The 25,178-nt window shown below is 39.4% G+C and overlaps 1 protein-coding gene across 8 annotated transcripts in view; it reads right to left on the reverse strand.

Moving 5' to 3' along the window:
* The window catches only part of plekha7a (pleckstrin homology domain containing, family A member 7a), a 186,547-nt gene that overhangs the window by 110,792 nt on the left and 50,577 nt on the right, over positions 1-25,178 (reverse strand). The window contains exon 1 of one of the 8 annotated variants that reach the window (XM_024281138.2): positions 23,661-24,620. The exons of 6 other annotated variants lie outside the window; for them this stretch is intronic. In XM_024281138.2, coding sequence (XP_024136906.1) covers positions 23,661-23,731 — 71 coding nt within the window. In that variant the 5' untranslated portion in view covers positions 23,732-24,620. Of the gene's footprint in view, positions 1-19,588; positions 19,710-23,660; positions 24,621-25,178 lie in introns of those variants that run through there. One more of the 8 variants, XM_036212172.1, reaches the window with a different exon arrangement.

Genomic DNA, 25,178 nt, shown 5'->3' on the forward strand with positions numbered 1-25,178 from the left:
CAGAAAACATCTTTCAGTGAATGAACTAAAGCTGCTGGAAGCTTTGAAGATGTAAAGTTTATTTTTTTTTGCTCAGATTCTGGAACAGTCCAAAGCAGAAATAATTTAGCGTCAGTCCAAACATCGATTTGATGCTGTGTGTGTTTGGGAGTCTTGGTTTGACTTTGCTTTCGGTTTGTTTCTGAATTGGACTTCAGCTGCTGAATAATCTAAAGGATGTTGGAAAAAAATGTTCTGTTTGTGTAATATTTATTACTGTGAATGATTAAAAACAAATGGCAAACCTTATGATTTTCTTTGATATATTTAGTATCTCTTCAGCTCTTTTCTACAGCAGCTTCACTGTAAAGACTTGTGAATTCTAACAAATATTGATTTCAGATCATGTCTTGGAGTAGCTTTGACCGTGCACATTAACTTAAAGTAAGAAAGTCACAAACATCGACTTTCATACAGGTTAGTGCTAACACATTTACAGATTGTGCTCAAAGTCAAACAAAACTACATTTAAAAATACGATTTTTCTCCACATGTTTAATGGACAACTCTTGATGTACATTTCTTGCTTCATAGACAAACTTGTTTTTCTTCACTTTGATGCAACCATGTTTGTATTGACTGAAAACTTCTGTTTGTGAGAAACTCCTTATGTTGAGCAATCGTCCAATGTTCTTTAATAAATGAGTATGGATCGGTAACAGACATTCTCTGGCGGCGGGGTGGGGGAGTGAGACAGCAGTTGTCTGTCCACAGGTATTCGCGTGAGTTACCTTCTCAGGGTAACTCATGATACAAGGTGATTCACAATACATGACTCAAACTTTGCAATAATCAATATATTACCTTGGTAATAACTATTTTTAAAACATATATATATTTATTTACTTCAAAACCTTTTTAAGAACAATTTAAAACATAAATGTGTTAATTTAACACCCTTTTCAACAGAAAAAATATATCAATAAATACCAATGTGTCTTTACAATAATTACATATATTGTAATATAATTAATAAACAAAGCTCCAGTTAAGCGCCAAAATGTAGAGTATATCAAATGGTTTTCTCACTTCAAAGAGTAACAAATGTGGAAATAAAAATTCATAATGCTGCATTTTAATTCATTTTACATTTTACGTCAGATATTAGAGCTGGGAATCACTGACCTCACAATATGATGTGATACACGATACACATGGCTCTCAATATCGATCATATCACGATAATTGGTAAGATCATCTCTAATCACTCACTCTATATAGAAGAACACTTATTTTTTTAGGAAAATGCGTCCCCATTAATTCTTAGCTTGAACACAATCATATAAACAACTTGTGTCTTATTTTGTGCAACAAACAATAGACACTTTTGAGCACATCAGTAATACTGTTGCTGATAAGCATCGACACCAATTGAATTTAAATTATCTGTAAAATTCAGAGGTAACAATAGTAAACATTTACAGCAGTGCCACTGCTTGGAGCAAAATTGTTGTGAGCAAAAGAGCAAAAATGTAATAATTCAAGCTGCTGTCAGACACACTGGTGCTCACCACAGCCAGTGTGGCAATACGTGCCCCCTAAACTTCCAAGAAACATCTCGCCAAAGGATGAAGAATATGTTTTACAGCCTCTTCAAATAAAATTAAAAGATCGATACTTGGTTAGAATCAATCACAGGACTAAATATCACGATATATTGCAATATCAATACATTGGCACACTATTATCAGATAAATTATTATTATTGAGCCACAATATAACCCTTCATCCTGGTAATATCATATGACTTTTGTTTTTTTCATTGCTGATATCCATATTGATGATGACAGATGAGAGTGCGTGAGGAACCCCTCCTTTCCCCACTGCATGCAGAAAAGCAGCAAATAAGGTGTTAGCGCTGTACCCGCGTCACTATGTTTTTAGGGTTTTCACTAAAAACATACTTATCCGGCGAAAATTGATGATGGTTTCCTTACATGTCTCTGTCATGATCACGCGAAGCTCCCCCTGGTGGACTTTGTTTGTATTATTTTAGGAAACAGATAAAGGAAAAGAGAGTATGGGTAATCGCTCATGAGTTGAAATATCGCAATACTTCGCCATACCGATAAATATTTATATCTTTTATATATTTTTTAATTGGTTTTCACAGTTTAACAAGAACATAAAACAAACAACAGCATTGTGGTACATGATAAAGTAAATCTAGGCAGTAAAATAGAGTACAGAGCATCATTCACTTAAGTTTGCCCAGTAGAGTAATAACCGGCTTCCATATTTAAATTATGGATCTTCTTGTCGTATAAGCATGTCTCTGATCTTCTCTTAATGAAGCACATTACACATTTCTTTCAACTGCCATACCGATCTTTTGTCCCACCTCTAATAAGGGGACCACTTATTGCCACTTCCGCTTCCTTTTGTGGTAAGGATTCCGCATTGGTCTGATACCACGATGACGATACATGCGGTTAATTGTGCAGGCCTACTCAGAAATTCAATTTGAATCTTAATTTTCTTTATAAATGTACTCCATCGTCAGAAAAATGCCACAAAAACACGTTAAAAACACAATTTTCATCTTTCACAGTGCTGGCTACAGAGAGAAACATCATTCTGACTCCAGGTCATGAAATCTGTGATGGTTTCTACAAATCCAGTCAGTTAAAAAAGACAAAAAAACCTTCAGAACCTTTTTCTGACAGTCAAATTTTAGGGACCCGTGTGGTTTTCACATATAAGAAATATATTGGAAAATGTTTAACTAAAAAAAGTTTCTTGCTGTCCAGGCTCGGGCTGCATTCCCAATGCTGCCTCCAGTGATGGACACTAATAGCTAATTGCACAGGCTGCGTTTCTGGAAGAAGCAGGGTTGCTTTCAGGTGTAATAGTTACATCCATCACCACCAATAAGAGACGTCAGACTGAGTGGCGTCCACTTCTGTTGCCACTGGTGATGCCACAAGGCAAAGGCAACCTCTCCGCCTCCGAGCCCTTGAGAGAATGCTTCGGGACATTTTGTTGCTATGGTAATGCTGAGATGAGGCCATCTTTGGGCTTGAGATAAGTCCCCACAACTGCCAGAGCAATAAATACTGCCACACATTAGAGGCATTTTTGCAGAAGAATGTGAAGAATTTTTCCGAGAGCGCATGTGGACAACAGGACAGCAGCTTTTAGCCTGTCACAAAGGGAAGTCAGCTTCATATAAGTGACAGGCTGGCATGCTAATGGATGAAAAGTCAGCACTGCATTCACATTCAAAACACTTCACAGCATCTGGCAGGCTGTCTCACAGAAGAAGGCTTTCCGTGTGTGTGAGCATCCACAAGTGCAATAATGTCTGTGAGGAATCTAAACGCCACATAAAACAACTAGGAAACAGGGAAGAATATCAATATTTACTTGAGGTGAGAAGCAAAAACATAACCTTGGGATTTAGATCATTCTAAAACTGCACGACTGTAATATGGAAACAGGCGAGAACTTGAGTAAGAAAACAGAGCTGGGTTCCATGTGAAAAGGCACAAAATGAAAAGTACATACATTTTACATCACCTTTCTCCCTTAGATTGGTTAAATAAATATTATCATCAATACAACATTAAACTGTATCCTCCAACCCACATGTCAAGACACTGGAGGCCGGATCCGGCCCTCCAGATCATTTTATTTTATTGTTATTAATGACCCGATGTTATCTTGCGCTCATTTCTAACTTGTACAATTTTGACAAAATATATTTCTATCAGTGGCGGGCCGTCAGGGCCTGCAAGGCCTTCTCTGCTGGCCTAAAAATATCTGAATCACAGACTGATATTAATTATTATTTATTTCCGTGAATACGTATTCTATAATTCCAAATGCTCTGTCTTCGTCCTTTCATTGCTGTCTCCCTGGTTGCGCTGCTTCCAGACGTGTATTTTCCTATTTAAGCATTAACCAATCACATTGCAGCACCATTTGTTGCTAGGGTCAAAGAAATCTGCCTGAAGGCCTTCAGAATCAGTTTTGCGGGCCCTGTAGCATAAAATAATTGTCAACCAAACTGTTGCTTCAACCAATCAGATCTGGAGGAGACCACGTGATAGGCCAGCTAGCTGGCCCACGGAAACGTCAGGATTTTCACGCGCTGTGATTGGATAATCGGAGAGTGTACTAGGCAGAGCTGATAAACTGAATCTGTAGCGACCTGCACAGGCAAATAAATCGAATTTAATAGCTGGTTTGTCAATCCACAATGGCTGAAGGAGGAGAAGAAATGGATTTGGTTGCAGACTTACTGTCAAAGCCGTTTTCAAGACGGACTTTTCAAGAAAAGCTGGACATTGTTAAGCGGGGTCGGGCAACTCCGAAGCTAGCAAGCCCCGTGTCCACTGCTTCTGTTGAACGGACATTCTCAGCCCCGAAGCGAATTAAAACTTATGCCAGAAATACGTCAGGGCAGGCTCAACTTTCAGCATTAGCTTCCATGGCGATAGAAAAGGACTTCTTGATGGAACTAAAACGCACGGATAATCTGCACGACAGAGTGATTGAAATCTTCTTGAGGATAGAAAGGATGGATTTTGTGTACAAATAATCCGGATTTTTGGTGAGTAAAATTTTGCTCTATACCTAAATATTACTGCAATTTTATCAGGTTATTTTTTTATGCTTTTTTATGTGTGTCGCAGTTGTACCTGCACTAGAAGTTTTATAGCCATAAAATAGTTATTGAGGGTTGGGTTGATTCAGATGGAGCACTACTGAAGGCCTAGGTGTGAAATGCACGGCCCGCCACTGATTTCTACGTAGGGTAAAATATTGAAAGTTATTTAAGGCTTAAGTTGATTTATTCTGGAATAATATTCCTGCCTTTTTATTATTCATAATTATGTTAAAAAGTTACGGTTTTTAAGTTTTAAAAATGGCATTCTGATAGCTTTTTGGACTATTGATTCATTTACTAAGATTTTTTAGGCTATTTTGGAGTTTTGCTATATTTCAACCACATGCTAGCTGTTCTGGCTTTTTTTAGGTTAATTTAGCATTTAGCTAATATTATATTTTAGATGGCTATCAGCTTCAGCAATTTCAGCTTTCAGCTTTAACATTTTCAGCAATTATCTTCGGTGTTTTCAGCTATTAAGTTTGGCATTTTTAGCTATCAATTTCAGCATCTTCAGCGGTCAAATTCATCTTACAGCATTCACACTAGCATTATCACAGACAATGCTACATATCTAGTTCATAGTTGTAAAAATTTAGTTTCAGAGTGTTCAATAAATGTTTATCCTGTTGGGTGTGCTTTGGATTTCATCCCTCCTGTGCGATTGAGTTTGACACCCCTGCTCTATCCCCAAACGGCTAAATGTAATCAGGCAAACATCCCTGCTGCAACGACTACACAAGGAGCATTGAAGAAACTACATCAATACATGAATTATTGTTAAAGAACAGTTTTGAGTTTTGACCAAACTGCTCACAGCCTTTTCCCACGTTAATCTATTTTTATTTCCAACATCCCTCTCACATGAAAAAACACTGATAATATGACACCAAATGACATCTGGTACACTAACAGAATCTCTGCAGGAGTCTTTGTGGAATTTGAAGATTCTCCCCTGGAGAGCATGTTATTGTCCCAATGTTCTAGTTTCCTCTTTCACTTCAAAAACAACCATCTCAGGAGAGTGAGATGATCTGCAGCTCAGAAGACAACTGCTGTAGAAAGCTCAACCGAATAGGACTGAACTGGTAGAGTTTTTCTACAAACTCTAATTACCCATGTCAAAGCAGTAAATATGCTTTCATTAGGGATGTTGTGATTCATTATATCAAAGACTCAATTTACCTGAACAGTGCAGGTGAAGTTTTCCAGATTCCTTGTGTTTATTCAAGATAATAAATTAAATATGTGTCAATGTCAAATCCATTCACATTTTAGTTTGATAAAGTTCATCCCTCTGTTGTTTTTCCACATCAGAATAACCATTATTAGAACATTCTACCACACTGTATGGTCACATTATTTAATTAAATTCAAAGTCTGTCCACACACACCGTGGAACAGAGGTCACTTCCATTCGACGGCCTTGTTAACCTATGGTGTGGTTCACACCAGGCTCGGAGCGCCGCGGTCATCCGCTGAAGGCTCGCGGCGTGCAGCGAATCGTTTCAGTGTCCACACTATTTTTTGTGCAAGTCGCAAGCGATCTGCGTCAGTTCTGACAGGAAGTTACACCAAGTCACACAAGAAAATTGGTGAATTTTTGAACTGGAGGTTAAGCGGATACCGCGTGCACTCCACCCGCACTCCGCTTAGCAGCGCTTCCGTGTCCGGTGGAACCCGGGGTAAGGATGGTTGATCAGTTTTTGCTGCATCATGTGTTGTCCGCTGTGATGGTTATTGGACGTTTTTACCTTTTCGTAAAAATTAAATCCACCTTGTCTCAATCCAAATGGTATTTTACAAGATCTGTATAATTAATCTATTTCATTTTGAAACAAAATTTCATCATAATAAAGGTCGATTCGATAAACAGTATTCTTCAGACGGATCGATGTGGTTGGACCGTATGAATAGAAACCGATTCATCAATTAATTGATCAATCACACACCCCTACATCTCATAGACAAACTAACTCGGTTTCAAATAAATGAAAGATTAATTAAACTGACACTAACCTGACATCAAACAGCAGAGAGTTTCTTATGCACTTCTCCTTATAAACTGAGGAGAACAAAACTACAGGCAATCGCTAAAATACAATCCTAATGTACTGCAGGTTTTTGGTTTGACTGAGCCTTCAGACCATAGGTCCCCAAAGTGGAGCCAAATTTGGCCCACCAAAGGTTATCTTTTGGCCCGCCAAGTTGTGGCTGCAGAGTGTTTGGTTTAAAACCACCAACTGCTAAAGACAGAAACACAGATGATGTTTATTTTACACAACAAATTTAATGTTATAATTAAAGCAATTTGTGGATGTTAATTATAGGAAGATAAGTATTTACGTGCTCATTGTGAAAGCACAGACTTGGATAAAAAGCACAACGTTAAATGTTTGATATTGTGGTTTGATGCAGATTTTCCCGCCTGACTGGCGGCTTTCACAAAAATAGGTTGTGCTACATCAAACTTTGCAAAGAGGCACTTTGAAGGGCAGTGCTCAAGCTGCAGTAAAACTGGACATTTCTGCATATTCATGACTTTGGTGTAACTTTGACTGAAACAACTCAATACTCTTGTCTCCAAAACATCAACTATCCAAGGACATTTTATTTTTCAAGAAAAATAATAGTTAATCATTACTTATTTTATTGTTTTTATACTATAGATAACTTCATAAAGCAGACATCTTTACAGAGGCAGCAAAACCTGCAGCTCTGCAAACAAACACCCTCATCAACCTGAGGTTTCCTTCAGACTCCACCATGCATCCTTCCTTTGAACTACACTTAAATGCACTTAAGCCAAAATCTATTTTAGGTGCAGGTGCTCCTTAAACATAGACAACATGGCGTACTGTGGACAAACACAGGGAAGAACACTTCAGACCTCATTATGAGGCGGCCACACAAACAAAAATGCCTCCAGCTCCTCTGCAGCCTACGTTCTGTCACACAGACTGTAGTATCACAGACTGTTCACATCTGGAGATGCAAGAGTAGGAAGGAAAATACTTACACTGAAATGTGAAATGTGTGGTGCTCATGCAATATGTCCACATTCCAATCAAACACACATTCAGTCATCATGGAGGGAAAGTCTTCCTTCTCCACTTCAGATTCATTCACAGTGTAAACACACATCATTTGGAGTCAGAGTGATTCCAGACACATGCGATGCAGACAGCAGCTCAGCTCCTTCATGCCTGCACAGTCGATTCTTTGACTGCACACAAAGCGTCTCAGATCAGCCAGAGATGCGAGTTCTGGTGCCCACATGGTGCAGGCCAGCTGTGGCATTGCGTGAGACGTGTTGTGGAGTTTGAGTGGCAAACAGATGGAGAGCGGGACACTCACAGACATTCCCTGTATGTCTGTGGAATGGAGCTACGCTAGGAGAATACACTTTATAAAGAGGGTGTGTGCACACTTGGTCTGCCTTTTAAGATGATTCAAATTAGGATAAAAATAAAGACTTTTGATGGTCAACAACACAAGACATCGCAACAAGAAAGTAAGGTTTAAACTATTTCTTTTTTGTATAAAGATTAGGGCCGGGAGTTGATTAAAAAATTAACTAACTAATCGCAAACTGGTAAAAAATTAATCACAATTAATCGCAATTAACTTTTTTTTGATACAGTTTTTGCCGACAACTTATTATCTTGACCTATTATCTGTAAATAATCATAATATGAAATCACACGGAAAATTTTATATTTAGAACATTTATTTTCAATTAAGGCTGTTAACCAACTAAAAAGGAAAAAAAAATATCAGATTATTTACACTTTTGTGTTGTGACTGATCACTAATAATCTTTTTTTTTTTTTATTAGGTACATTTTATGAAAATATGCGGCTTTTGAACAAGAACAGGCCAGATATTTTTTTTTCCTTTATTGTTATTTTCTGAAATTTATAAATGTATCAAGTTTTAACCTCGAAATGTAATTTGTATGTACAAAACGAATCAACAGTAAGATAAGAACTATAAAAACTTTTAAATCAGCAATATTACTCCAAGAAAGTAAAGATGTTGACACACTGTTACATGAGTTAATATTAATGCTTTAATTTGAGCTAGATAATCACAGGCGTTAATGCATTCATGTTTACAGCCCTAATAAAATGCAATTAAAACCTTACTTTTAATGCATTCAACATGTAGCTCTTTGACATTAATCATTTAGAAATCATCCATCCATCCATCTTCTTGACCGCTTCTTCCCTGTCGGGGTCGCGGGGGTGCCGGAGCCTATCCCAGCTACTGATGGGTGAAGGCGGGGTTCACCCTGGACAGGTCTCCAGTCTGTCTCAGGGCCTCAATCTCACACCCATTCACTCTCACATTCACACCTAGGGGCAATTCAGAGTCGCCAATTAACCAATGAAGCATGTTTTTGGACGGTGGGAGGAAGCCGGAGTCCCCGGTGAAAACCCACGCATGCACAGGGAGAACATGCAAACTCCACACAGAAAGGTCCCAGACGGGATTCGAACCGGGGCCTTCTCGCTGTGAGGCAAGAGCGCTAACCACTGCGCCACCGTGCAGCCCCATTTAGAAATCAGCTATACTATATATAATCTTTTGTGTTACAAGTTTTATTTTTCGGACTTACAAATACAAGGAGATTCCATTTCAAACAGGTATTTGGTAACAATAGATGATTAATACATAAACAACAATTTGCTATTTTCATCTAAACACTGTATAGATTAAAGGGTTTGTAGAAGGAAGAAATGAGCTATGATTTAGGCAGGAATAGTTTTAGAAAAATAAAATATTTAATATATTTGTTATGTAAAATTTACAATCACCAAGCCATAAGCTCCCAGCTCAGCTCCATTCTGATACATCCAATCACAGACAAATAGATCAGTGAACGTCTTTGTTTTCCTGGTCTGAGCTGGAATGATTGGATCAGAACTGTATGACTGGATAGATCTGAGAAAGACTGGGCAATAAAACGATAACGATAGTTATTGCAGTAGAACTTTTTATCGATAGAAGAATGAACCTATCGCTATAGACTTTTATTTTGTAGGGCTTTTTCGTATCTTATGCGAGTAAAAGTGTGAGGGTTAGTCCACACATGGTGATTGAATGTTTGCATCTTATTATTATTATTTGTTTATTAGCTCTCCTTTTGGTAAATTTTTGGCCTCTCTTCCTCTTCCGTCTGCTCACAACATAAACGCACGCCAGACAAAACGATCACTTGCGCTAGTCATCTCTACGCTACGTTGAGTTTCAGCTGAAGAAGCAGTGAGACATTTGGTGTTTTTGTAAGGGATCCAGTCAGAACTGAAGGACAAACCAGCTGGATGGAACAAAAACATTGTTAGTGGGTGTCTTTGTCACACTCTGGCACTCCACAACCTGAACCAACTGACTTGGCAAATGTGTTGCTGTCATATTTGTAATTTTATATCTTATTAGAAGCTGTTGCAGCTCTTCAGATTTTGACTTACCTAAAGATCTAAAGAGGGCCACCTACTCTATATAATGAGGAGCGGTTTCTAACTACGAGAAGCTGACTTTGGTTTGAAAAAAAGAAACACAAAACTACCCCTTCTCTTTAAAAATATGCTATTTTGTCTTCTTATTTTTCATGATGTAGAACTGGAGTCTCAAACTGGCCGCCATTTGTGGCTCCCAAGTTGATATTTTGCGGCCCCCGCTTTAATTTGAAAGTTGAATGTCCACACTTCTTTGATGTGTGATGGACCAGGCAATCACCACTAAGAGCACAGGGTTTTAGTCCAAAAATAAATCATTTTAATATCCAACAAAATCCAACTGAACAAACATTTTCGGTTTAAAGGGGCCCATAAAAGAGGTCAACTCAACAAACATAAAGTAAGCTGTAACTTAGGAAAGAACTCAAATAACTGACCTGCCATTACCACACACCTGGGGACTTTTAAACTAGTGGGTTAAACTACTAGTGATACAGTGGAGGGGGGTGGGTGAGATAGAAAGTCTTAAAACAGAACATTAATTCCATTGATCTCCCCATGGAGTCCAGGTAGTGGTAGCACCCTCTTGCAGAGCTTCTCCGTTTGGCACCATCTTTAGGCCGCCTCGGGCAGGTACAGCTCCACATGAAACTCAAAACAAAAACCAATGGATAAACACAAATAAACCGCAACCAAAGATGCATATCAAATCAAGTGGAACTGTACACTACACCTTCATGTTATTGTTGTGTGACTGGAGTCATCACACTCCCCTCCCCTTCAGGACCCTGGTCAGGGCAGCGGGACAGGTAATCCGCGATGCAGTTGATCTTGCCAGGAACATGTTGAATGGTAAAGCTGAAGGGCTGCATCGACAGGTACCACCTGGTAATTCTTCCGTTTGAATCCTTCATCCTGTCGAGCCACTGAAGAGCCTTGTGATCCGTCTCCAGGAAAAACTGTCGTCCAAGCAGGTAGTATCTCAGGGAATCTAATGACCACTTTATGGCCAGAGTCTCTTTTTCCACCGTAGAATATCTGACTTCTCTTGGAAACAACTTCCGACTGATATATGCCACTGGGTGCCGCTCTTCAGGTGTTCCTTGTAGAAGAACAGCTCCTAAACCTCTCTCTGAGGCATCTGTTTGTAAGATAAATGGTTTTTCAAAATCTGGACTATACAAAACTGGGCTCTCACTGAGGATTTATACTTGAATTTGCTTTGTAATGTTTCAACTTGTTTTATAATTAAAACTTTGCATTTGCTTTTGTCGTTGAATCTGGTCATCAGAAAAGTCTTTAGCAACAGTTGCTAGCATCGTTAGCTCCTGTTGTTTTACAGAGCATGCAGAAGATATTGCTTAGTAGTAAGGCTGGGTGATGACACGATAACAATGTATATCTTGAAGGAACTTTTTCTCAATAAAGGAATGAGTTTATCATGATAGACTTTTATTTTGAAGGGTCCAAAGTTGACACTCACCAGTTGTGAGCAATTTCTCCTATTTTTTCAAAAAAAAAAGTTAAAGAGATAGTCGCCACATGGCAAGTAAATGTTTGTATCTAATTATTTATGTTTATTAGCTCTTATTTTGGTAACTTTTTTGGATCTCCCCACTTCCTTCGTCTCCGTGCAAGGTAAACAAAGGCACGCCAGTCACCATACCCCCGTGGTCACTTCCACTAATCTTCTCTGTGTAACGTTCCATTTCAGCTAATGAAGCCACGGAATATCAGGTGATTTTCATCAGGAGCCAGTCAGAACAGGAAAACAAACTGGCTGGACTTGTAGCAGCAACAGAAAGTTTAATAAAAAGTGTTGATTTGACGACCAAGATTAGCCATTAGCATGATGGTAATGCTAACGAGGAGCTCCGTGTGTAGTCTGTATGTGTTCACGGACTAGTTTACTGTCGGACAACATTTTACTGACTGGACTTTTAAGACGTGGCGGATAAATACAACAACATTAATTTGTAGGAAATTCATTAAAAATGTTTTTGATATAATGCCAGAATTGAATCTATTGTGTTACACTAGAACTGCAGTCTTTTTTCTCAGTGTGTTTCTCTCTAAAAACAGATGTGTTCATATTTACACAAATAAGTACAACCCATTCTTTTGCTATATTTAACCTAAGTTGTGTTTCAATTTTGGGACTGTAATAATGATAAAATAGCCCCAAGTGTGTAAGGAGGCAAGTAAGCCCTATCTTTCCCCTCCCATCATCTATCTATTTATGTGATCTTCCACTAACATAGAGCCCCTCACACCACAACCTAACATTAGTTGCAGCCGTGGTGCAGTGGTAGGGCGGTCGATTCCTTTCGAAGTGTCCTTGGGCAAGATACCTAACCCCGAATTGCCTCTGGTGGGAGGTTGGCGCCAGTGTTCAGCAGTGGAGCCACCACCAGTGTATGAATGTGTGTGTGAATGGGTGAATGGGTCTGTGACTGTGAAGCGCTTTGGGCCCTCGAAGGAGGGTAGAAAACGCTATACAAGTATACAACATTTACCATTAGTGAAGCAGAAAAAATGGTGACCAATTTTGGAGTTATCCAGCCGTACAGTTCTGATTCAGATTCCAGCTCAGACAAGGAAAACAAAGACATTTATGGATCTATTTATCTACAAGTGGATTCATCAGAATGGAGTGGAGCAGGGAACTTGCAAGCTGCCACAGTGACTTTTACAGATTAAAGACCCACTCCAATAAAAATTGTGTTTTTGGTGTTTTTAACATGTTCTGGTAGCTTTTTTCTCATAGAGACCTTTTAGAAGACAAGAAGTGTTTGTTGGAGAACTTGATTCTTTCACAGTTGTGACATGCAGCAAAAGACAAAGACGGCCACAAAAAACTGCAAGTGTACAAGAAATCCCTAGATGGCAAGAAAGTGAAGAGGAATGACACCAACAGAGGTACTTTGGAGCATAGAGCCTCTGAACAAACATAAGACCAAGAGGAAAGATGCAGGCACCACTGTATGTCAAAGCCTGCCTTACCTCTGCTACCATGTCTATTGGTTACAGCCAGTTGAGTAGAGGACCAGGTAGCAGGTCAATGGAGCCAATGATTTATAGGCTAGAGATGCAACACTAGCCTGTTGCTATTGTCCAAGATACACAAAGAGTGATGTCATATTGCACAAGTCAGTACACAATGAGACACGGCTTAGAAGATACTGTCAATTCACCAGTTACAAAACATAGTAAGTATAGTAGTACAGCTTTTAATTTCACGCAGCAACCTTTTTTTTCCTATTGTGAGCATTCATTTGAAAGCTGACGCTGATGCAATGTGTGTTGTGTGCAACTATAAAGTTTTATGGAAAAAAAGAAAAAACCTGCATGTCTCTACAGTACTACATTTAGACCTTTGCAGATATTGTTGTTTGATTGTTTTCATCAACCCAAAGCCTTCAGCATTTGTTCGGGAGGTTTGCAGCTGCATCTGCAAAAACTCTCTATGTAATCGTGTAGTTCTACAACCAGACCCCCTCGGGCAGCTAGGACCAAGTTCCTGCTCTAGTAATACATGGACCTGACCCTAAACTCATGGTGCATCGTCCACATGACACCATGGGTGAACCCTTTCTCCAAATCTACAAACACATGGAGTGGATGACTCCACAAACCCTCCAGCACCCAATGGAGAGAGAAGAGCTGATCTACAACTAGAATCTCAACAACAGTCCAGACTGCAGCTCGCTTCAACTGTCTGTACCTGTCAGCTGACGGAGGAGTCCCACGAACCAACCAGGCTCTCAAGGACCCCTTCTTAAAGATGAATGGTGACCCTGACTTTGGTGTACATCAACAGATTCAAGGATTTCTACCATGTAGGTCAACCCAGCAGTGGAGGTTGGAGCTAACCCAAACACAACTCATCAGAAGTAAAACTGAGGCCAAAACTAAAACAAAAAATGTCATTTGGTTTCTTCGTATTTTTTGGATTACAAAATTTTCCTTTGTTGTTTTCTTTTTTTTATCATTTACTATGTATCGTTCAAAATAAAGGACTGACTAACAGTCTTGGGAAATATCGCAATACATATCGTATTGTGAGGCATGTATCGGGATACGTATCGTATCGCCAGACTCTTGCCAATACACACCCCTATTATAGATACTTTTTTAGAGCTCGTCAAAATAAATAATCTTAACCTCTCAACATCATCTGAATCTTCAGTGTATTTTAAAGGGGCCCTACCGCGATTTTTTAAGCCTACCAGAGTGAACTACATCTATATATAAGAGCATATATTACCTTTGGACCACTAAAAATATCTTAGTTTATTTTGTGAGTTTGAAGCTCCGCCTCCTGGTGAGTGCGGCTGCAGTCCATTCCATGACGTCATCCTAGAGTCTGTGGCACAGTTTCTGTATTTCTCCCATGAAAATAATACAAACTTCTCCATAGATGGATGCACATACCATATATCTGATTTTGTTGGCCTGGCCATCCCTTTTCTGCTCCACAACACACACGCGGCTCCTTCACGGCTGTGTTGGGCCAGGGGTTTTTGGGGGTGGGGGGTGGGGTTAAAGGAGCAACACGTCTAAAGTAACAAATACCTGTTTGACCTGGAATTTATCGAAGACAGGAGACACAATTGGAAGATCTACGGTATTGTGCATTTAAAATGAATGTTTTTCTGCTGATCATCACTGGATAAGGGGATAAATTGGGTGTTGTGTTAGTCTGGGGGCGGAGCTGTCAGCACAGACTCTTCCTGGAGGGAGCTGTTGGCATCATCCTTATGTCAGCACGTTTCCACCCATTGGTTTTCATGGGTATGGGAGGGGCTACTGCAGACAGTGCAGGTTTTTAGAGGATTATTCTTAAATGCATGAACTGATCAAAATGCCGCTTTGAGGTTCTTTATAGTGAGAAATGAACAGTAAAATGCATTTAAAACCTCAAAAAGTAGAATTTTCATTGCAGGGCCCCTTTAAACTAGAAATACAGTCAAAGCCTCCTTTACGTAGCAGTGAGGCTAAAAGATAGCTTCTCCACGGACCGTCTAGTTTATGAACACATTTTTGGAAAACACCGAGCGTTAAATTTGACACGTAAAAAGAGGCAGCAGACTCAAATTTGGTGCATGTATCACGTTCGGCATCAAATGCAACGTTAAGTCAGGCTTGATGAATTTGTTCATAACTGTTGGACTTTTCTCCTAAAAGTGCGACTTATATACCAACGCAACTTATATATGTTTTTTTCTTCTTAATTATGGATTTTTTTGCTCCTGCGACTTATAATCCGGAGCGACTTATAGTCCGGAAAATACGGTAGATAAATGATGGGAGGGGAGAGGGAGGGCTTACTCGCCTCCTTACACAATTGGAGTTATTTTATCACTATTACAGTGCTAAAATTGAAACACAATTTGGATTAAATATAAAAAAAGAATGTGTTGTCCTTATTTGTGTACATATGAACCCATCTGTTTTTAGAGAGTTGAATTTGAGCTTATAGTTAGGTGACATCAGACATGTTCATACCATTTATGAATGACTTTATGCAATTTAATTTTCCTAAAGGAAATTTAGAAAATAGTTCAACAGGTAAAACGCTTATGGTTGTTATGTGTAAAATACAAATTTTATGTTTGTTTTACATACATACATAGACGTAGACATACATACATTATGTAAACATATATATATATATATATACATACAGATATATCTTTTCTTAATTAAAAAAAAAGCTAGTTTCAGGATTTTCTGTATAAATGTTTTGTTGAAAGTTTGATAGGAAATAAAATTTAAATATTAACAACCTGCTGATGATTACACATTTCTTTTTTGATCCGAAGACCGTTCCAATTTGACAAATACAGTTGTTTGGTTTATATCGTAATATTTATCGTCACTGCACAATATTGAAAAAGCTATATCGAGATATAGAAACATTCCATATCCCCCAGCTGTACTTAGTAGTACATAGACATGAACAAATTTTCAATAAACTTGTTAAGTCGATACAGACAGTGGGCGCCAAACACATTTTTGGCACAAACATGACCCCATCCGCCCCAGCCTCAGCCACACTCGGCCTTCAGCGGCCCTGAAGTCAATTGAGTTTGAGAAACCTGATGTAGAAGAACAACTAAATAATATTTTACCTTTTGGGATGTTGTATTGATTTTTAAATCTGTGCTTTACTTCAACAAACTGCAAACCGAGTCAGCAGAGTTGACCAGAATGTGCTGCGTTAGATGGTTTGTGTAACGTTGTTGGTCAGATTTATGGTTTTGTTTAAACTTTAATGGTCAAGTCAGCAAACTCGCTTTCTTTGCTAATACAGAAGAAAATGTTCAAACGTGTTTATGCTGAAGCACCTGAAAGTCTTCTCTTTTCTGTCATTAGCAGCAGTCGGATCCTCCACACAGCTAATTGTTCACTCCTTTCTACAACAGAGCCTGCTATCCTTCTGACCTGACACGGCTTCACAGCCACAAACAGAAGCGCAGCAACCACAGCCCTGTCAGCTCTCTCTTTAGTGTGGCCCCGTCTGAGTCTGCTGCTGTTGTCACAGCCCGACACTTTGTGACACGGGGGCCCTTCCCGGAGAGACTGCTGGGAAATTTATTCTGTCAAAGTGTCAGCTGCATCAAAACTTCAGCCAAAAGCAGAGTGTCAACACTCTGGAGGATAAGACCCAAACCTTCCGCTGGAGGATCACCGGGATCAGGCAGCCCCATGCTACTCTACACACAAGGCAGTCAAGACAGTTTACCTGAGTCACGCATCAAATGCTGCACATATTTAATCAGATTTAAGGCTCATTGGAGCGGCATGTGCTTCTTTACTGCTTTGAAAAGACGGATTCAGGGCAGCACGCTTCATTACCTTGCAGCTGTCTGACACTGAATTAGCTTAGTGTAAAAAAATAAACATCTGGATCTCTTCTGTACTGAATTCCACCAGTATTTAAGAAACATTTCAGTCACTCTGTGTAAATAATTACTTATTTTCTTATCTGCAAACTGTTTTTGACTGCTGGGGATCAACTGTTAAAGTTAGTGCTGAGTATCAATTATAATTTATAAATCAGCTCAGTGGCCTTGTGGTAGAGTGTCCGCCCTGAGATTGGAAGGTTGTGGGTTCAAATCCCGGCTGAGTCATACCAAAGACACTCGGCACTAAGGGCTTGGACTGAGGGGTTAAACCATCAAATGGTTCCTGAGTGCGGCTGTGTCTGCAGCTCACCGCTCCCCCAGGGGATGGGTCAAATGTGGAGAACAAATTTTACACACCTAGGTGTCTGACAAATAGTGGGACTTTAACTTTAATTTCCAGAAACGCTTTGATTTTTATTAACAAGCCTGGATTGATTTGATTCAGATGTTTTTCAATTCTTTCTATTCTTTAATTCAATTCAATTTTGAGTTTACACATTTATAAACATTTGTTTAGAAATACATGAATAATCTACTATATATATTGAATATATTTATATTAATCTGATCCAGTTCACATACTGTAAATGTATCAGTGAAATAATGAGATTGTTAATATCATCCAGTGTTACATGGATTCTCTAAAGGAGAAGTTCTAACTAAAATGTTCAGATCATTAACATGTAAACATTGTTCTGCTTCCCCTTGAGGACGTTTCAGTTTGACCACTAGGTGGAGATCACGATGTAGCAGTACACCTTATTCCAGAAGAAGAAGAAAGAATAAATAAAAAAACAATTTTTTAGACCACAAATGGTTGCTTTAACAATATTTCCTTAAAGGAGTTTGTAAAATTCTTGTCTGTGAGTTTATAAAAATTTTCATTTAGTCAACAATGTGTAGCCATCTTATAGGAAATCCCATTTAAGTTTTATTGATCTATTAAACTTAGATTGTTTCAAATCAATTAATTGCTAGTTAAAGTCCCCCCATGACAATGTTTTTATGTTTTTAAAACATCCCCAGTAGTGTTTTGATGATTGTGCAGTTTTTAACCAAAATCCCTCAACCTAAATGTCTTAAAAACACATTTTTCATGTTGGTCTGAAGCCTCTCTTTCCAAAATCTCCTCTGAGGGGCCGTGGTTTTTGGAGCTGAGCTGAGTAGCTCCACCCCTGATCCCTCCTGTCTGATTATGATAGCTCTGAGTCTCACTAATGTAAATCTTCACCTCTGCTACATAAAAACATCCATCAATCTGGGTAATGTCCAGCCGTATGGTTCTGATCCAGATGTCAGCTGGACGAGGAAGTGAAGATCTTCATGGACAGAACTTCCTCCAAAATCCTGATTCTTTCTCCTTCCAGTTCACCAAAGACTCTTTTAGCTAATTCTCCAATGTTTATTGACTGTGATCAATACATTCAATCATTGGTTTCTCAGAGTTCTTGATAAAATAATCAAAGCTAACATCAAAATGCTCTTTCATTGATTTACAATCCTTTCCATGATTTCTTATTACATTTGTTCTCTTTCAGGATAAAATGACACACAGAAATGTTAGGAATAAAAAAAACTAGATTTCATGAGATGGGGGACTTCAACGACTAACTCTGAGGAAACTGTTTTATAACATGTTTACTGATGAAGGATAGCTATAAAGAAAATTAAGCTTAACCTTGTATTTCTGTTTCTTTATTCAAATTGATATGAATAAGGAGCAGACAAAAAATGTGTTTGAAAAGTGTTTGACTAGAAAGCGAAAGGTTTCTTGTTTGAACCGTCTCTGTCTTTGCAGTAAAAGCGTCCCTGTTCTTTTGTTACAGTCAATAAAGTTTCTGTCTGCCGCTCCGAAATGTCAAACAGAAACTTTGTGTGGAATTCAAACAGGAAGAGCTCATCTTTATGTATCACTTGCAGCGGGATGCTTTAATGCAAATGTGCTTCATGACCTGAACTAAAGATGACGGGAATAGAACCGCTGCCATCATTTGCCGTCCTGCTGAGTCTCATTTGTGACACAGCGAATTCACTCTGCGTTCAGAAATGATGATTATTCTGGTATAATCAGACATATTTTACCATTATAATGACACGCGAAGGCAAAACTAACTAAAGAAGAGCCGGGAGGAGTCCAGATATCTGTGTGAGGTAAAGGCTTTCAGACAATCTGCTGTGTTCACCTCCTGCTGGCCACCAGGTCAAATCCATTTACAGCTCAGAGACACTGTCATGGTTAAAAACAAACACACACTCACACGCAGATGAGCCTGGTGGAAATGTTTAGCTGCAGGCAAGTCCACGGCTCTTGTGTCTTGGTAATTCAGCAAAAACCTTGTGGGGACGGAGGATCCATGTCATGACCTTTGTCACTTGCCACGCCCTATGAGTCTAGCCAGGTTTTCTCCCCTCCCATCCATTCAATCGTCTCAACAAAGCACAAAACACTTTCAAACAGAATCAAACGTGGCCGACATATCCAACCAATCAGCACATGTACACACACAAATTCAATCAATACTTTGAAGCAAACACGCATGTCCTCCTTAAGCTCTCAAACTCACCTCAAACCTCCCTGGCCGAGCAATGCTGTGGATTATGATGGATTAGCAAACCAAACAACAGAGTCTGGCTGAGCACTTTTACAAACAGCGAATGAACACCTCGACATCTGAAAGTAAACACGCTGGATTAAACGCCAGAGCAGAGGAGGAGTCTGGTATGTCAATGGAGAGCTTGTTGACAGGTGAGAGAATCATTAACTAGAGCAGCCTCAGCGGGGGATCACTAAACTTTTACTGAGTTTAACCCTTTCACACCAGAGCTCCAGTGTTTGTGTTCTTTGATTTACTGGAACTTTTAATTCAAACAAGCGTCTTTTCTCCTTCAGACTCTACTGGAATTATTGTGTTAACGGTTGAAAAATTACAGTACGTTAAAGATTTAGTGTTTAAGCGTCACCAGTGTTAAAGGGTTAAGCACCAGATGCCAACACACCAATGTTTGGAAGCTCTTGTTGGAAAAAAGGGCTGGGTTGATCAAATCGATTTGAATCGATTTAAGCTCAACAAATCAATAATCAATTCATAAAAATATCAATTGATTTAGCACATAAAGCTAAAGTCTGCTAGCTTGATGCTGACATTTAATGGAATTCCGCATAGGACGGCTAACGCTAAACATACACTGCTGACTAACATATTTATAAACTCCCAGACATTCATTTTCCAAACTCTTTTAAGGAAATATTTTTTAAAGTACCATATTTTCCAGAGTATAAGTCGCACTTTTAGGAGAAAAGTGTGAGTGTGTGTTTCAGAACAAAACCGCCAAGCTCAGTGTAGCTAAAAAACAAAGAAATACACAAATGCTAATCTTTTGATCTGTATAGGAAAAATATAAAAGTTTAAGAGAAAAACAATCAGATTCTCTTCCATGTTTGTTTTGGACGACACTTCTTCTGCAGCTGTCAGTAGCTAATACTTCAGATGCAGCGTCCTCTAGTGGTTGTTAGGGGAATCAACCACTAAAATACAACCAGTGTTTATTAATAAAATAACAAATATATAACCCTTTAAAAACACACACACACACAAACAAACAAATAAGTCACCCCTGAGTACAAGTCGCATGCATGGCTAAACAATGAAAAAACTAACTTATACTTATACTTTATACTTATACTATACAGGAAAATACGGTAACCATTTATGGTCTAAAACACCGGTTGTGTCAGAATCCCCCTCCAATCACTACACAGTGGATTCGCCAATTTCTAGTGCTCTCTGAATCTACTAATTCCAAAATCAAGTGCACTCGAAATTTCCCAGAAGTCTTTGCGAAAAACTAACGTACATCGATGCTCATTAGATTAGCGAATATAGACCACAATGCATTGCGGTCGACCAATTTCGAACAAAAAATGGGCAATATTTGAATAAACCATCCACATTTTCACCATCAGAATACAGTGGAGTCATAAATAAATGTCATAACATGTTCGTGAAATCGGTGAAGTCATATCCGGAGTTAAGAAAAACAAAAAAAAGTAGAGAGCATTGTGTCCAAATAACCTTTAAAATCCAGCACACTATATAATCCCGCACTACACACTTCATTAGTAGTTAGGGGTTAGAGGGGAATTCGGACAGAACCACCTTTTTTCCTCATACTTTCTTCTTCTTCTGAAATAAGCTGTACTGCTATAGCGTGATCGCCCCCTAGTGTCCAAACTGAAGCATCCTCCAGGAGAAGCAGAACAATGTTTCCAATGTTAATGATCTGAACATTTTAGTTAGAACTTCTCCTTTAGAGAATCCATGTAACACTGGATGATATTAACAATCTTATTATTTCACTGATACATTTACAGTATGTGAACTGGATCAGATTAATATAAATATATTCAAATCATACAGTAGATTATTAAAGTATTTCTAAACAAAGGTGTATAAATCTGTAAACTCAAAATTGAATTGAATTGAGTGGATTTAAGGAATGGAACAAAATCAGAATCGAACTGATCCAGGCTCTGGCGAATTGAATCGAAATCAATACCCAGCCGAAGAAAAAGAATGTTCAACTACAAGGTTGCACTAAAGAGGACCGACTTTTGTTACTGTCCAAACAAATTCAAGTTCTAAATCCTTATCAGATGTTCTTGTGTGTAAATTTCTTTAAACCCACAAACCGTTCCTTTACACATTAACTAAAGCAAGAAAGAATTTCCTGTTAGTGAGATCTTCTAGTATTACAGGTTTTGGAGGTGAACAGTCATCCAAATGTCACAGGAAAATGATTATAGATCCATAGAGAACTCTCTGAGCACCACCAACATGTAACTGGGTTTTAAATCGGAGGTATTTTTAAACCAAAACAGGCAGTCAATAAAAAAAGAAATACAGTGTGAGTGCACAGTTCACGCCTGCAGGTATTCAGTTTGTTTACTCTGGTTTTGAAAAGACGGACTCTGATTTATTCAGCAAAATGTCAAATAAACTCTTTTTTGAGTCCACGAGGTGATTCGGCCACAGGTAGAACATTCAGAGAGCAGCGAGGGTTCGTTTGTTTTCAGAGCCAGAGGCTGCATCCTGCGTTCCTGGGGTTTTTCTCCATCTCTTTCCCTCTTAGCCATGAGCTGGATGATTGGGCAGGTCAATGACCCACCCTGCAGTCTGAGGTATGACTCACTCATCAGCAGAATTAGCCCCCACCCCCCTCTAAAGACCCCCGTTTCCACTCTTTCTGCTGGTAAAGCAACCGTGACAAACACATCTGTGTGTACTGAAGATGCACTATGATACTATTAGTCCCACACAATGGTGTAAAGAGATGGTAGCGCCACATATTTCATATTAATCACCTAATTCTAGGTAAGGCTCAGCCACCAATTTATAAATAACCAGTAGTAGTGAATCAGTATTCTAGTGGCTGAGCTGCTTAAGCTGCTACAGGTTTAAGGCTATTACAGCACAGAAACAGGTGTGGGCTGAAGTCTGCTCTGCCCCCCTACCCCCTTCCCACCCCCCACCAGATCACATCAGAAACAAGAGAAAATGTTATGATGTCATTCCTGCGGCTGGAAGAGGATCTGGGTGGGTGAGGGTTAATACGACCGGGGAGATCTTATGTAATCTGTGTCCGAAGAGAAACGTATCTATAATTCATTAAGTGTACTGCTAATAGAGATGTGCCAAGATATTAATATTGAGATATATCGCAATATTTAGCCCTGCACTTGACTCTTGATGGGTTCTAACCAAGTATTGACCTTTTATTTTCGAGACTGTAAAAGGTTATATTCATCATCCTTTGGTGAGACGTTCCTTTGGAGGTAGATAGGGGGCGCATTTCGCACCAATGTGTCTGGCAGCTACTTAAATTATTTATTTTTTGTTCTGTTGTTTACAACAATTTTGCAATAAGTAGTGTCACTGCTGTTCATGTTTACTATTGTTAACGCTGAATTTCACAGATAATTCAAAGTCAACTGGTGTCAACAGTATTACTGATTTACACAAAAGTGTCTATAATTTGTTGCACAAAATAAGACACAAGTTGTTTATTATGATTGTTTTCAAGCTAAAAAATAAATGGGGGATATGATTTCCTAAAAAATATGTGCTCTTCTATGTAATGTGAGTTATTACAGAGGATTTTCACCAACTATCACGATATCGTGAGCCATGTATCGTGTATCAAGAGGTAGCAGTGATTCCCAGCCAAACTGCTTATACGCTTGGATCCTTGATGAAGCGGCGATCTCTTGTAATATGATCAACTCTGGTTTCAACTCTCTCCACCTCAGGCTATTAGCAAACAATCCAAATTAGCTTCTATTGTGCAGTGCAGGCTTAACCAGTCCCTCGGTGCAGTTCAAGCTACATTCCAGGGAAACCAGTTTGGTTTCTCAGGCACTAAAGCTTTTAGCAGATTACCTTTATTTAAAACGAAAGGAAATGCAGATCGCTAACTGTTTTTCGGAAAGCACATGGTATTTTTAAGATGAATAAATCAATAGAAAAGAAAGTGAAAAATAAAACACAGATTTAGGTTTTGGTTATGAATCAAGCTGGCTTACAGGAAGGTTTCAGGGCGTAGCAGATAAAGATGCATTTTAGAAGAGGGTTACTCTACCTGCAGGGCACATGGTAGAAGGGATATCCGGCTTGAGGAATGTGATTGCAGTAACCCATCTGGTTCCACATGGCGCGGCTCTTTTTTAAAGCAATCACAGTTCACAAGTACAACAACTGTTGCTCGATTCCGTTTTAAAAGTGGTAGACTGCTGGGAGACCCTGTGATCGGTCTGGATTCTTCTGTCCATGGGAGGGAAATGAGCAGCCGTAGTAATTTTGTAGGCAGGGATGAGTGATTAGAGGAGGTGACAGAATGATAGGATGATGATGTCAGGTGAGTCAGGTCTGGAGCTGTTCAAGCACCTGGAAATGAAGTGTGACTCGCCCCTAACCCCACCTCGACAGCAGCGCAGCACCTCAGAGGAGTCTCAGACAGCCGCCTCAGGTGAAGTCTGCCATCACACTCCACCCCGTCGGTCCTGCCTGGAGCCAGTCATTTCCCCTCGCGTCTGCAGATGGAATCAGGGGGAGCAGGTGTCCAGGTGGTCAAGCTTGCTTAGATTGTGACAAATCATGTGTCACCACCTCACATTTCACCGAATCAGAACATCCAGCCAGAGTTTTCCGTCTGACACGTGCAGATCTAACTAGACCGGATGCTTTTCAGGATGAGCAGGAGGTTTCCCGAACGTCCATCAATCCAGCAGCTTTGCTTTTATCCGTGCATTCTGTGCATTCTCTCCAAACTTCCAAAGTCCCACAGATCCATCTCAAGCTGACGTGAGTGGGTCAGGTTTCCAGCTACACTCCGCTGAACGTTGAGAGAGCCGACACGAGCGCTTCTGCCCCAAATCACGGCTTCTCCTCGGCTTCCCGCCTCACAAAGCTGCAGCGGCGTACACAGCTGACTGATACGGAGCGCGCTCAGAACGAGAGGCAGGAGAGACAAGTGGTAGTGGGGGAGTGAATCTATCGAGAGTGAGAGCCAAACAACGAAGAACAGGTTCAGAGTGGAGCTGCATTCCTTTTCCCGCCTCGAGCTCATCAGGCAGGGTACAAACCACTGGGAAAAGGAGGAGGAGGAGGAGGAGAGACAGAGAGAGAGATGAAGAACAGACGCTCCACCTGAACTCGAAAGATCTGATTCAACGTGGTTTACGATCTGAGGGCACAAGCGTCTATAAATACTTTCTGTATTTAACCTTCTAGTAAACATTCCTGTCAAATTAGTGAGACTGTAGCCTAGTTTTCAGAGTGAATACCAGAGTAAACTGATGCTATTTCTCACTTTAAACAACCTCAACAAAGACATGATCCCAATTCCTCCAGGCAGAAAAAGGCTTTATAATTTAAAGGGGTGTAATGATTAATGGACTTAGTCAATGAATCAATTTTTATTTACGATCCAACCAGATCAATCTGTCTGAAGCTGAATCAAATCTAATCTACCAATATTGGTTCAAAATTAAATAAATCGATTATATCAATATTGGAAAATACTATTTGGATTAGGACATGGTCGGTTTGTTTTACTATAACATAAAAACGTCCATCACAGTGAACAACACACACGTGA

The sequence above is a fragment of the Oryzias melastigma genome, linkage group LG6, assembly GCF_002922805.2.
Source record: "Oryzias melastigma strain HK-1 linkage group LG6, ASM292280v2, whole genome shotgun sequence".
Lineage (NCBI taxonomy): Eukaryota > Metazoa > Chordata > Actinopteri > Beloniformes > Adrianichthyidae > Oryzias > Oryzias melastigma.